This window comes from Leptopilina heterotoma, unplaced genomic scaffold (genome assembly GCF_015476425.1).
Source record: "Leptopilina heterotoma isolate Lh14 unplaced genomic scaffold, ASM1547642v1 Lhet_1, whole genome shotgun sequence".
Lineage (NCBI taxonomy): Eukaryota > Metazoa > Arthropoda > Insecta > Hymenoptera > Figitidae > Leptopilina > Leptopilina heterotoma.
Window position 1 is genome coordinate 1,296,359 of NW_025110812.1, and position 15,708 is coordinate 1,312,066.

Consider the following 15,708-nt stretch of genomic DNA (forward strand, 5'->3'; position numbering starts at 1 on the left):
GAACAAAAAACATTTAGACAGAAAGGTCAGCAAATATATGCAACTGATTGTACATTTTTGTTCTAATCACCCACGTCAAAAAATTCCATACAAGTACCCCCTGAGGTAATACAATAATTTTTCACATGAATTGAATTATTTAAAAAAATTTAATAAAATTCGTTGTAACAATTCAATTATTATCATAAATTGTAATATAAAATTTTTCATAGCATTTAAATTATATTTAAATACAATTTTAAATAAATTCCTCGAAAAATGTAATTATTTTCAAACATTTTTTTCAGGAATTCAATTAAATTTTAAATATTTTCAAAATCTATTTTAATAAAAATTCTCATAAGAATTCAATTATTTAAAATAATCTAAAAAAATTCGTTGTAAAAATTTAATTATTTTCATAAATAATAAAATTCTTCACAGAATTTCAATTATTTAAAAGAAATGTAATAAAATTCGTTGTAAGAATTCAATTATTTTCGCATAAATAATAAAATTTGTCATAGAATTTCAATTATTTTAAATAAAATTTTAAAGAAATTCTTCAAAAAATGTAATTACTTTCAAAAATTTTTTGTAAGAATTTAATTATATTTCACATTATAATGAAATTCTTTGCTGAAATTCAAATATTTTCAAAATCTACTATCTTAATAAAATTTCTTAAATGAATTCAATTTTTTTAAAAAATGCAATAAAACGCGTTTCAAGAATTCAATGATTTTTACAAGTAATAAAATTTTTCTCATAAATTCAATTAATATTAAAAAAATGACAATAAAATTCGTCCTGAGAATTCAATTATTTTTATGAATAATAAAATTTTTCATAGGATTTCAATTATTTTTAATACAATTTTAAATAAATTCCTTAAAAAATGTAATTATTTTCAAAATTTTTTTGCAAGACTTCAATTACATTTCACAAATAATGAAATTCTTCGCTGAAATTCAAATATTTTCGAAATCTACTATTTTAATAAAATTTCTTTAAATGAATTCAAGTTTCTAAAAAAAATTAGTAAAACGCGTAGCAAGAGTTCAATTATTTTCATAAATAATAAAATTCTTTACAGAATTTCAATTATTTAAAAAAAAATTTAATAAAAATTCGTTGCAAGAATTCAAATATTTTCATAAATAATATAAAATTATTAACAGAACTTCAATTATTTAAAAAAAAATTAATAAAAATTCTTTACAAGAATTCAATTATTTTCATAAATAATACAATTTTTCATATAATCTCAATTATCTTTAATACAATTTTAAATAAATTCTTAAAGAAATGTAAATATTTTCAAAAATCAATTATTTTTCAAAATTCATGCAATAATGCTTTTAATATTCAATTATAATGTAAAATTTTAACTGAAATTCAATTTTTAAGTCAATTATTATTAGAAAATTCTACGAGCATTCAATTATTTAAATAGAAAAATAAATAATTTATTGAATAAATGAATGTTTTTTTCAATATTCAATCCATAAAAAAAATTTCATCAACAAATTTTTAAAGAATTGAATTTTTTCGACGAATTTGAATAAAATTTTCAAGAATAATTGCATTTTTCGAGAAATTCGATTAAAATTGTATTAAAAATAATTGAAATTCAATGATGAGTTTTATTATTCATGAAAATAATTGAATCAAGGTTAAAAAATTTTATTATTTATGAAAATAATTTAATGTTTGCTTTAAATTTTATCGACACTTTTGTTAAATAATTGAAATTTTTTGAAAAATTTTATTATAAAATAGTAGATTTTGAAAATGATTGAATTGAGGAAAATTTTTGAAAAGAATTAAAATATTGTCCAAGAATTTTATTAAATTTTTTTTTTCTTTTTTTTAATTTTTTTTTTTTTTAATTCAAATTTTTTTAAATAATTGAATTTTGGAGAAGAATTTTATTAATTTAAAAGATAATTGAAATTTTGACGTGGCATTTTTAAAAATTTGTTGAACATAATTGAAAAATTTAGTTATATTATAATTACATTATATTAACTTTTTCCTAATTTCCCTGACCTATGAAAACCTTGGAAATGTTAAAATACTTTTTAAAATAAAAAGCTTGCAAAATTTCCATGGAAACTCCATGGAAATTCCCTGGAATTTACACAGGGTTTCCATGGAAATTTTGCAAGTTTTTTATTTTAAAAATATTTTACAATTTCCAGGGGGTAATTCCATGGAATTTTTCGACGTGGGGGGTCCCTTTGGACAATCAAATAAAAAAATTAGGTCATTCTGATTTAAGGGTATAAAGCAATGATTCGAATGAAGAAAATCAACCACAATTTAGAGAAAGTAAAATCTCGTCGGCTCTGCGATTCGAAAGAGGCAGGATTTTCGAGGGTTGTTTGCGGAAACGTGCGTTTCTCATTTCGTTTCGAACACGGACCATGGAACGCCCTTTTCGAAAGATTTATCGAAGTTGTGGCTTGTTACGACGGCTTTAGGCTTTGGTTCCGAGGTAGAGTTGGTTTCACGTAGCTGTTGGATGTTGGAGAGTGGGGGAGGGGGATTTTCAGAAGATGAGGGGAAAGTGGAGGGGGAGGAGATAGGGCTTGATAAAGGTGCTGGCGATTGATTAAGAGGGTCGTTTGTGCTGGGGAAACGCTGCTTCAAACATCACCTCTCTCTCTCTCTCACACACACACACACACACTCTCACTCTCTCGCTCTCAAATTCCCTTTCTCTTCACCTAAAGCAGACGCTTTAACCCTCTGAAAGTCTCCTTCAAACGTTAACGTTGACACTAATGTCCCTTACCTTCAAATGAATCACCCAAAGTCAGAGACAGGTAGTATTAAAATAGAGGAGAATTGCAAATACTCTCTAAAATGAGGGTTTTAAATCAAGAAAGAAGTGATTAATGAGAAATTGTTCTACTACTAATAAGCTCTCAATGTAACTCGAGAGGCGTTGGAAATACTGGGTCAAGATTCATTTGAAATGCAATTTTTTTTATATTTCCTTTTTTGCACATTGAATAATTAATTTTGTTCTGTCGAATTATTGATGCACCTACTGAAGTTGGATTATATTTTTCTAATAGATTTTGCAGCGCCAACTGGTGAAAGCGTCTCTGAACTAAAATCTCGACTTTCAATGCCATCTGTCGACGGCTTCAGTGAACTACAACTTGACTTCACTAGAAGATACAGGTAACTGCTTATATGTTGTCCTTCCGGTTTGCATATTTTAAAACCGTGGCATTTCTACCATTATTTTATTAGTTCGTGGCTTTGTTTAATATTTTAGCTACGAACTAAAAATTATAATAGAAATGACGCAGTTTTCGAAAAGGCGTGCAAACCGTAAGAACAGCATATATGCAGTTAACTGTATTTCCGCTACGTTCCAAACTATCGTTTGCAGTGCCACCTGTCGACAGCGTCAGTGAACTAAATACCAAATGTTACTTCAAGGTCACTTTAAAAAAAAACTTAATTTACAAGGTATATCAGAGAATCGTGAAAAGAGTAACAAAACCATAAACTTCGTGTCTTTCTCTAATTAATCCTTACGATATTGATTCTAATTAAAAGCCAAAGTGTTGCGAATTTCCTTCGCGATCAAAATTCACAAGTTAGAAAAGGACAAAAACATATTTGCTTCCTTTTCCATAGAACGATTTTCGTTTCCGAAGAAGTTCTCCTAAGACCTTAAGAGTCTCTGAACACGAAAATCAAAATCGTAAAACGTAAGTCGTAAACTTTACATAAGAAAGAAAAGAACAGGATATTTCCGTCCTTTACTCTCTTATGTAAATTTTACGATTTACGTTTTACGGCCTTGAATCTTAGGCTCTATTGTGTACTAGCCTTAATACTTTCTCGGAAATTCAGTCATATAGCGCGACTTTCGTGACACCTGGTGTTAGCGTCCCTGAACTAACACCGCAAGCGAATTATTAGAATGTTTTAAATTTAATATTTTGAATAAACATTTCCTTTTAAATAAATGGTTAAAATTACTACAGTAAATTAAATTATATTACAATAAATTAGAATAAACAATTAAATTACAATAAATAAATATTTAAAATAAATAAATAATTATATTATTATTATAATTAATTGAAATAAAATAAATAATTACAACAAAATAAAAAAATTAAGAGTTAAATATTGTCTTTTTTATGTTTTTCAAGTCTTAGCTAATTAACAACATTTGGATAGTTTTGAATAATTAATTATCATAAAGTTTGTGCTAAGGCTTAAAGATCGAAAATTTTGATCGTTTTGGATGGAACATGGCTACTGAAACTTTAGACGAGCTTCACTTGGGAAATTTAGTCTTGCAAAGTGGTCTGTAAGAGGCTTCATGTAGGTTATAACTGACTTTGGAAACTTGCTTTTGAAATCGAAATTTCTCAACACTTTGGACTTTAGTGTATATGTAGCTAAACCCTGTATTAAAACAAGTTTACATACAAAATTAGTTACCTGACAAGTGAATAAGAACAAGTGAATTAAAAAATAAAATTGAAAACGAAAGAATAGATTCGAGAAAGTGGAATATTTACGAGTTTATTGTAAATTGACCTTAACATTGCCTTGAAGTGATGCCATCTGGTGATGGCGTCTATTAACTATTATTTGGAATAATTCTACCAAAAAAAATTGTTTCAGTTCATAGACGTTTTATTATAATAAAAATTAATTATATTCTTGAAAGGGAAAATACTTGTTTAGAAGAAAATTCATCAATTATTTGAATAAGAAAATTCTTTTTCTTGTAAGTTGACCTAGTTTTGATTTTCCAATGAGCTCACATATGGCGATTGTTGATTTCTAATCTTGGTTTTCAATCAATTCGCTAGTGGTGTCAACTTCAGTCTATAGAACAGTGATAAAAGATCGACTCTTGAGAGCTGATTGCACTATTTTCAGCAAAGATTGAGAGTAGAGGGGAAGACTTTTGAAAAATTAAAAAACGAAAGTCGACAGTAATAAGAAATGAGAAAACTTTTTTTTCATCCAACAACTTTAAAAATCCTTGTATTTTTCATTTCTTTTGAAATAAAATTTAATAATCTTTCTGACATCATTTTCCATTCTTTTATTTTACTATGATTTTCATGAAAATATTTTTACAAAGTAAAAAGTAAAAGGGAAGGAGATGATGATTTCAAATAAAATTGAAATTCGCATTCGCAATTTTGTTTATCTCATAATAATTTAGCTCCGAGGATTTGTTTTAACCAAAATAAGGTCAAGACGGGTTTAAGTTTTTTCGAGGTCAAAACAGCAGAAAAGATTTCTTTGCTTCACTGTTCTTTCTGAAAACACCACCCACTCCTACTTTCACAAACAAGCACAATAATAAATTCTCAATGTTGACTTTTACGAGATTCAACTTTGTGTTTTCTCGCAATGCTGTTTAGCTTCCGTCGATTCTCAAGACGGAAAATAAAAACTTTACGAAAGCAATTGAATTGTAATTCGTAAAGTAGCTACTGTATTTAATTTTCCCCATTTCTTTCTCTGTCTTTTCAACCATTCCGAGACTATTTTTTTTTTATTTCTTTAGTTAATTATTTTTTTTATCTTCTCTTTAAGTTTTTTTTTTTTTGTTAAATAATAATTTAATGGTGATGAAAAACAATACCTGCACTAGCCGCCCCTAACCTAAGGACAGCATCGCCTTGAAGGGAGATGGATAGGGTTGCTGTATCCTCGAGACGAGCGAGGACCTCTTCTGGAATGTCCTCAGGTTCGCGGAGGCGGAGGGTGACTTCACCTCCGCCTCCGCTCCCCTGGCCATTTCCACCACCGGGGCTGGTTGAGGCTGAATACATGAAAACTGAACCATATCCATGCAATGATTGTAATGGCAGCCTCACGCCGCCCACTTCCCCAACCGGACCCTGAAATCAGAAAAATAATTTTTATTTTCATCAATTTATATAGTTTACTGCCAATTAACTACAAACGAGTGAAATAAATTCCATTTATCAAGAATTTAGAAGAAATAAATTAATAAATTTGTAGATTTGTAGCCGAAATTGGACATATGCCATCTGGCGATAGCGTCACTGAATTAAAAAGTAGATAACTACACCTTAAGTGCCACTGGTAACATTTTTAATTTTACCGCAACTGCCCAACGCTGGTAGATGAAATTTTCAACTTTTTTGATAACTACCCAACCCTACAAAAATTTTACGTCAACTTCCCAACCCTGGTAGATGAAATTTTCAACTTTTTTTGATAACTACCCAACCCCACAATAATTTTGCAGCAACTTCCCAACCCTGGTAGATAAAACTTGTAACTTTTTTGTTAACTACCCAACCCTTTAAGATACAAGTAACTGCATATATCCTGTTCTTAAGGTTTGTACACCTTTTTGAAAACCGCGTCATTTCTATTATAATTTTTAGTTCGTGGCTAAAATAATAAACAAATTGGCCACGAACTAATAACATGATAGTGTAAATGCCAAGGTTTTCAAAAATGTATACAATCCGGGAAGGAAAGCATATAAGCAGTTACTTGTAATTAATGACTAGCAAGATTGAACAGTTGATAAAGGATCGAAAATTTGACAGTCGATTTGAAATTTTATTCAATTTTAATTTTACTATTTTAGTTATAATTTAAAATTCGAAATTAAATGATTTTTAAAATGCGGAAAATTTTTATAATAATTCCACCTGGTGGAAGCGTCAGTGAACTAAACGTGATAATATTAATATCAATTACTATTAACCTGACTAATTTATTTATTGATTGAGATAATCACAGGACATTAATAATAATTAATGATTAATAATTAACAAGACAAATTGTTTACACAATAATTTACACTAATAATTTGATCACAAATAAATAAAATTCATCACTTTTAATCTAATTAATTATTAATTAATTTTTAATTACAAATTATGCGCCGTACGTTATTTTAATAAATTTATTATAGGAAAATAATTCTTTTATGATCAAATTCAAAATGTATTTTATATTGTTTATTTTATGAATGTGTTATTGTTTATCGTTTTGATTCACTGACGCCTCCGCTAGAAGGCGCTATTGTTAAATAAACAAAAATTGAAGGCAATTTATTACAAAAAATAATTTTATAATTGAATTCGATCGAATTCAAAATGTATTTTACTTTTCTCACTTCATTAATGTAGTGTTTATTGTTTTAGTTTACTGACGCCTCCGCTAGAAGGCGCTAATGTTAAAGAAACGAAAATTGAAGTCAATTTATTACAGAAAAATAATTCTCTAATAAAATTTGATCGAATTTAAAATATATTTTGTTTTGCTTACTTTTTGAATGTATTGTTTATTGTTTTAGTTCACTGACGCCAACACTAGAAGGCGCTAATGTTAAAAAAACAAAATTAAACTTGATTGCCTTATGATTAAGAAAATAATTTTAATTTAATAATTATTTAATAAATTTATTTAATATATAAAGTAATTAGTTTTAAAAAATAAGAAATTTATTGTAAAATTCTTTTCTTAAGTTGACACTTTTAGGGTTAGGAACGATTTTCACGATTCTTTCGAATAAATCAGAAGATACATTAGGTTTAATTTAAGATCGAAGTCCCTCTTATTTCTCAACGTAAACTCATTCCCTCAGGATCTACCTTCATTCCCTTTTTTTCAGAATCCCTTCTTATCTACCTTTCCATTTCTTTTTTTACCATATACACTAACACTCTCATACTTCAGCTTAACGATAAAAAAAATGTCCAACTCTTCATAGAAATTTACAGATAAAAAAAATCCCATCGCGATTAATAAAGATTGTAAAACTCCGACAAAATGACAAGACCTGTGATAACAAAATTTTTTAAAAACTTATTTCCTATTTTTGTTATCGAATAATCAAAACTTTTAAAAATAGTTTTATGATCTAAGTGTGTGAAAAAATTTTCTTTGTGATAGAAAATTTTTTTTCTACAATTTTAATCGAGTTAATTTAACGTTTTAATAATGAAAGTCTAAATATAAATTTTATCAAACGTTAAAAATGTAACATTATAAAAGGTTGAATAAATATACATTTTTTTGTTTTTAAACTAAAATTAATGTCTCGTGAGAGTTAGATTTTGCGACTCAACGAGGTGATCATTTATGAACGTCAATCAAAATTCTTGACATTGACGTAACAATAACGTCACATGTTTTAGACATGTTCTTTTTTATATTCCATTAGTGAAGTGTCACGTGGCCATCCAATTGTAAAATTTTGTGTACCCGTATGTTTCCACAAATTTCTTTTGTACTCGCGGAACGCACATGTTAATAAATAATAAAAATGGTAATTAACAAACTCTTCCTCTTTACATTCTACGCTAAAAACAACTAAAAAGTAATCAAGAATAAAAAAACACTGCAAACTGTTAATTAACGATAATAAAGCAAGTTTTAATATTATACTATGTTTACTTAAAAAGTTAAAATTATTATTATTTTATTATTATTAATATTCTGCAATATGGTTGTTTTTTTAATATTTTTTTTCCATCCCTATTTTTTGCAGTTAATATTTTTACGCTCCAAGCGCGAGGCTCCCAAGTGTTTTAAAGGCTCATGAAAATTTTATAACCAAAAATGTTTATGGTTTTGGCAAAAATTATTTAAAAATTATTAAAAAATTTATTGCTTAATTAGAAACGCAATTCTTAAAAAATGAAAAGGTAGTAATTAATCTATAATTAAAAAAATAAAGTTTGCATAAGAAGTTTATTAGGTTTGCTGTTAAAATTCGACGATGTTAGTTCAGTGACGCCACCGCTTGGTGGTGTTTTGGTTCTAGTCGCACACCACCTACCGACAGCGTCAGTGAACTATTCGACAAAACGATTTTCTTATATTTAATAGTCTCGACAATAAATTCAACTGCAAAGAAAATATTTCCGTAGAATTTAAATTATGATGAATAATTAATTATAAGAATAATATTTTTACTATTTATAATATTATTTGTTAGTATTTTTCCATTTGCAGTGTTACTTATGTACTGTCTTATTATTTTTATTATTAAAAACATTACACATTATTAATTTAATTGTTTATTTATTTAAACATAAATTAAGTTATATATTTCTTTTTGAAAATTTTTTATTCCATGTTGAAAAGCAATGTTTTTAGTGTACTTGGTCACTGGGTTCGATGTTCTTGTTCTATTATTTACGTAAATTGATTCGTGGAACGTACATTTGCAGGCATTTGGACGATAGGCCGGTCAGTACGATGAGAGTAATATATTTTAATGGTCATTTTGATAATGGCCCTTTGAACATGGAACATAACCCTTTCTGAATGGCTGATGTTTTCCATGCTTTATATGAAAATGCGTTCTGAAATAACAGAAAACGACCTCAATTTTCCAAACCACAATATTGTAACAGCAATTTTTACCTCATACTCATGAATAAATCATTGACAAATGCAATCATGGTTTAACGCCGTTTAGGATAAAAAAATTTTATTTTCTCTCTTCAGTTATTTCTCATTTAGAAAACATATGTATTTTTATTCCGAGCAGAAATAGCTGCGAAAAAATATATTTTTTAATTTAATTTCCCAATGTTTGATAGTTTATTTGCAAAACATTTAGTTTTGTGCGCCACCTTGCGATGGCGTCGGTGAACTAAATTGTTAAAGGTGCCTTCTACAATAAAACGAATTTCAAATTATTATTTTTTATATTCAATTTATGATAAATATTAATAATAAATAAATATTAGGTTATTCCGTCGTTGTAGAAATTTATAATTCACAAATTATTGGAAAAGATAAAAATGCAGTTCCAATTAAAAGTTGAAGCGGTGGAAAATAAATGCTTAATTAAACAATTAAACAATATTTATTAATGTAATAAATTGAAAATAGATTGTTTTTTAATATGACGCAAAAGATAAATAAAATTTAATTAATGGATATTTTATAAGTGCGGGAAAAATATTATCACATAATTTTAAAACGTTTGAACGTTATTTTCTCTGAAGAAACGTCTCTCTGGAGATTAAGAATAGTTGTTTTTTTATGTCTAAAGAGACGTACACAAACCACGTATTGCCAAGGGAGGCTTAGAAAAACATTTTCGTTGTTGAAAAACCACCCCTTAACGCCAGCAGCTACCCTATGTTTGTCTAGCTCCTCAAGGAGGTTAGGAGTGGGACTCTCGAAGCGATATTTGCCCTTGATCGAATAATAATCAAATATGCAGCTAAAGAAAGAAAAAAAAAAGTTGACCTTATTTCCTCTGCAACTGTTGCTAAAGAAATGTTTAACTTGATCTTAAGAACACATTAAAAATTAAATTAACAATTCATATTTTTTTTAAAAACTATAAATTACAAACTAAATATATTTATAGTAGAAATTAAGTACTAAATTTTAGTGCTTTATTATTATTCGAAACAATTGAAAAGAATCTAGAAACTTAGGAAATATTTCGAATTAATCTTAAGTTAATTTTAAATTTCCCGCCAAATTAATTAGTACATAGACGCCTCCGCGTGAATGCGTCAACGAAAACCTTTTTGTCATTGAGAATAACCTCAATAGCAAGAACGTTTTTCTTTTATAGAATCACCGCATAAATTGAAAAAAAAATACAATATTGACTCTCTTCATAAAGTTAGAAAACAAAAAAATTTTCTAATTACTTTATATTCGCAAATCATTTACGTATGGAAACCAACAAAGTTCGTTATATTTTTACATCAAATATTATATTACATTTTGTTTAATAACGAAAGAAGTCATAAAATAACATTTTTTTATATAAAGCTACCAGAAAAATGGGAAATCTGAAACTATTCTATCGAGAATATTGATATTGCATTTTTTCATTGTGAATTTAAAACGTGAAATTTTTAATAATCTCAAATTTCATTAATCAGTGCATTTCAATATTTTTTTTATATTTCCCGAAGATTTTTCTTTTAGTTTAAAGTGAAATTTTTTTTTTTTTTGAATTAAAAACAATTTTTTAAAAGTAAAAATAATATTTTCAAAAAATATTTTTAAAAAAATAATTTTTAAATAAAAGAATAATTTGAATAAGGAAAGGGGAAAAAATTGAAAGAAAGAAATAGAGGCAAACAAAAAATTGAGTACACATGCATTTCGATCCGGAAACTTAAATCGATAGTACACAAGTTTGATACAATTCGCGTATAGTTGAAATTTATTCGAATCGAAAACAAAAGACGATAACAATAGTTCTTTGTTAACTCCTCGAGTCCTGCCTTCGTATTATCAATCGAGAAACTGATTTCCCTTGAACAATAGAAAAAGAGTGCATCAAGGAATCTATTCACGTGTTAAAACTCTGATATTGTGCGCTAAAACAATGAATTTATTTTCAAATTAGTCCCCTTTATTCCAAAACAATCGCATATCTTTATTCATTTCAAATTGTATATATCCGTACATTTGTTATCTAATTTCGATTATATTTTTAGTTTAGAATTTCGAATATTATTGTTAAGAATTATTATTAAAAGGAATTGAAATTACAATGGAAAATCCATTATAAAGGATAATTTTTGAATTTGAATTTTAACGCGTTGTTTTTTAGTTCAGTGACGCCACCGCTTGGCGGCGCGTTGACTATGGCGCCTTCTGGTTATGGCGTCAGTGAACTATAGTCAATAAAAATGATATTGAAAATCATTAAATTAGAACTAATTAACTGTTTAATAAATAAACGAAATAGAAATATTATTGAAGTAAAATTCGAGATTGGAGAAAAATTTTATTTAATTTGTTTTCTCAAATTGAAAAACGCGTAAGCCTATTATTTGTAGAAAGAACATTATTCCCCTAAAGCTGAAATTTCATTGAAAATAGAAAGTCCTGTCTATATAGAGAGATGAATGCAGACTTAGTAGCGTTGGCAAATTTCCATTGAATTTTCATCGTGAATTTTGTTTTTACCATTTATTCTCCGCATATTTACGATTGTAATATATATTTATATAAATATATTTACATATTCATATAAATGTATGCCTCCATATACGTATATTTGTATAGTGACAACTGTTTTTCCAGATTTCTTCTTTTGCCTGACATAGACAACATCTACTTTTTTTTTCTCGAGATCGTTTGGCTTTACGACCAGCTTGTTGACGAAACTGTCAAGATCGTAAGAAAAGTCGCTCGAAATTCGAGACTCCATGTCGCCCACCAGTGACAAACAACTGAAATTTATGCTGGACACTAATATTCTTTCTCCGAATTTTCCAAGAGCAAATTTTCAACATTGAAATAGATAATTTTCTTTTTGTTGATGAATTTTATCGGATTCAATATTATAATCAAAACAGATGTGGAAGAGTATTTTTTTATCGCAGCGCCACCAAGCGATGGCGTCTCTCAACTAATTTACTTTTCCTAAAATAGAAGTGGGGGGAAATGGTTATAAAATTCCCCACAAAAAATATAATATTATACCTAAAAAATTCACGTGAATGAAATAAAATGAAAGAAATAAAAAAAAATAGCTACATTATAGAAAGAATTGTAGAGATGCACAAAGAGAATTCTTGATTAAGACGAATGCGAGAGTTGTGAATCGTGTCTAGTAAATAAAACGTAGGAATGTCTGATTTCGAATTTTTTTTTTTGTTTCGTCTCTATCTTCATCAGTAGTAGAAAAGCTTTGATCAGACGATCGTAAAAAGCATCAAAGCATCAGGATCGTGTACTGAGCTGTATTTCTGTTAGTGAAATGGCCGACAAAATTCATCTCTTTCTTTTTTTCTCTCTCTCTCTCTCTCTCTTTCTCTAGTTCTCTCTTCCTACGAATTCTTCGCGCACAGCTTTCGCGTAATTACATCAGAAATGAAAGAAAAGCGCCCCAAGAAGGAAACGTTTCCATAAAGAATGTGCTTTATTACACATGCACCATTACACTTCTGTCTACATTGATGTATCTTTATTACAATTTCTTTTTTTTCCCTTGTGTAAATTACATTCTCGACTTATAACAACTGACATTTCTTTTCATCTCCTGCGCGAAAATTTTGTTTTAAATTTTAATTACTTTTTACCTTATTTTCTCGGGTATAAAACTACACGAGCGCCACTTGACGATAGCGTCCATGAACTATTCACAAATAAACTGTTCAGTACATAATTTTATTAAGAAATAAAAAAGCGCCAACTAGCGGTAGCGTCAGTGAACTATATTCACAATACGGTTTACTTCTTTAGTTCCCAGACGCCACCGCCAGATAGCGCTAATTGTTAATCAAACAAAAATTAAAATACGATTGCTTAAAATCAACGAAATTAATTTTGCAGAAATTTCTGTAAAATAAAGTTTTACATTTAATATCATACGCAATAAAAAAAATTGTTTTTTTTACTCTCTCTCTATTCGAATCTATTGAAACGTTCCAGAAAAAAAATAAAATAATTTCAGAACAGTAATTTATCATTTCCACGTTAAACTGTCCACTCGTAAAATATTGGAGTGCAAAAATAAAAAAAAAAGAAATATAAACTCTTTTTTTTTTGTCTGATTTGACATGGAATCAGCCAAAATAATAAAAGAGAGGACGTGAGCCTTGAAAATAATGGCAGTCGCGACGTGACAGGGTTGAGATGAAAATTTGAAAAACGCGAACAACCGGAAACGTGTGACGGAATGCAGCGAAATGCAACGAAATCGCGAATGCGTCCGCGAGAACGAACGGACGAGCCGTGACGCCAACCGTAAATTTTCCACAGAGACGAACACAACATAGTATAGATATATATCTCTATATACACGGTACTAAACATATATATGTATATTTCCTCGCGTCCAGACTTACCCAACCATTTGCATTTTCACGCCTTCCCATTTACAATGCAGGCTTTGCCGGATTAAGGCCCCGTCCTTCCGACAACGTGAAGGACCTTTTTCCCTTTTACAAAAAAAAGAAAAAAAAAATTATCTAAAAGAGTTTTACTCTAGTGAGAAAAATTACCCAGTTATTTATATTGACCATTAGTTCAATTAAGGTACTGAAGTTAAAATTGTGAAAAAAATCTCAACCAGAAGTTTTCTTTAATTCCTTTTTTAATCTATGTGCAATATTTATTTGTACATTAAGAAATGAAAATGTGATTTGATATCAAATGGAAAAGGTTTTGTGATTTTAATTTTAAGGTTATGTCCATGTGACTTTTCTAGAAATTAATGGCAAGTTTACAAGTTTCCTTACAGTTGTCATGGTAACCGACAAGAGAGAGAGAGAGAGACCCAATTATTTACACCTACAGTTTGATTATAAATTAATTACAAATTCATCAATACTATCTTATTGTTTATTGATTTAGTTCACTGACGCCTCCGCTAGGAGACGCTAATGTCAAAGAAACGAAAATTAAGGTGAATTTACTATAAGAAAATAATTCTCTAATAAAATTTGATCGAATTCGAAATGTATTTTATTTAGCTCACTTCATTAATGTAGTGTTTATTGTTTTAGTTCACTGACGCCTCCGCTAGAAGGCGCTAATGATAAATAAACGAAAATTGAAGGCAATTTATTGCAGAAAAATAATTTTCTAATTAAATTTGATCGAATTCGAAATGTATTTTATTTAGCTCACTTCATTAATGTAGTGTTTATTGTTTTAGTTCACTGACGCCTCCGCTAGAAGGCGCTAATGATAAATAAACGAAAATTGAAGGCAATTTATCGCGGAAAAATAATTTTCTAATTAAATTCGATCGAATTCAAAATGTATTTTATTTTGCTCACTTCATTAATGTAGTGTTTATTGTTTTAGTTCACTGACGCCTCCGCTAGAAGGCGCTAATGTTTAATAAATGAAAATTGAAGGCAATTTATTACAGAAAAAGAATTTTCTAATTAAATTCAATCGAATTCAAAATGTATTTTATTTTGCTTACTTCATTAATGTAGTGTTTATTGTTTTAGTTCACTGACGCCTCCGCTAGAAGGCGCTAATGTTTAATAAATGAAAATTGAAGGCAATTTATTACAGAAAAAGAATTCTCTAATAAAATTTGATCGAATTCAAAATTTATTTTTTAAAACTAAAACAATAAACAATACTTTCGTATTGTTTATTGTTTTAGTTCACTGACGCCTCCGCTAGGAGGCACTAATGTTAAAAAACAAAAATTGAAGACAATTTATTATAAAAAAATAATTCTCTTATAAAATTTGACCGAATTCAAAATTGTGAAAAAGAGACAAGAGGGGAAAATAAAATTTTAAGATTGTGGAAACATGAGTGTTACTTGACGACAGTGTCCATGAACTAAACACCAAATAAAACACTGTTTAGTAGTCGGTTATGTAAAAAAATAGAAAAACGCCATCTGGTGATAGCGTCAGTGAACTCACACTGTAACTTTACGTCATTTAACTAAATAGTTCACCAACGCTATTGTCAGATGGCGTTTATTTACATTTTTAGTTCCCAGACGCCTCCGCTAGAAATAGTCAACTTTCAAGTAACAAAAATTAAAATACGATTGCTTTAAAATAAATTAAGAAAAATACAACAAATTTTGTAAAATAACTCTAAGTTTGAAATAAAATTTTTTATACCCGTCCATGTCGATCAGATTCCTAGTTAAAATAGAACCCCTTTTGTTTCAATATCTTTTTCAAGAGAAGAGGAAAAAATAAAATTTTCTTTGATGAGGAAACATTGTCATTTATTTCTGTCATCTGAAATTATGAGACA

General features: G+C 28.3%; 1 protein-coding gene across 6 annotated transcripts in view; it reads right to left on the reverse strand.

The window, feature by feature from the left end:
* The window catches only part of LOC122512820, a 415,571-nt gene that overhangs the window by 156,487 nt on the left and 243,376 nt on the right, over positions 1-15,708 (reverse strand). For all 6 annotated transcript variants that reach the window (XM_043628901.1, XM_043628916.1, XM_043628909.1 and 3 more), the window contains one exon: positions 5,624-5,882. In XM_043628901.1, coding sequence (XP_043484836.1) covers positions 5,624-5,882 — 259 coding nt within the window. The remainder of the gene's footprint in view (positions 1-5,623; positions 5,883-15,708) is intronic.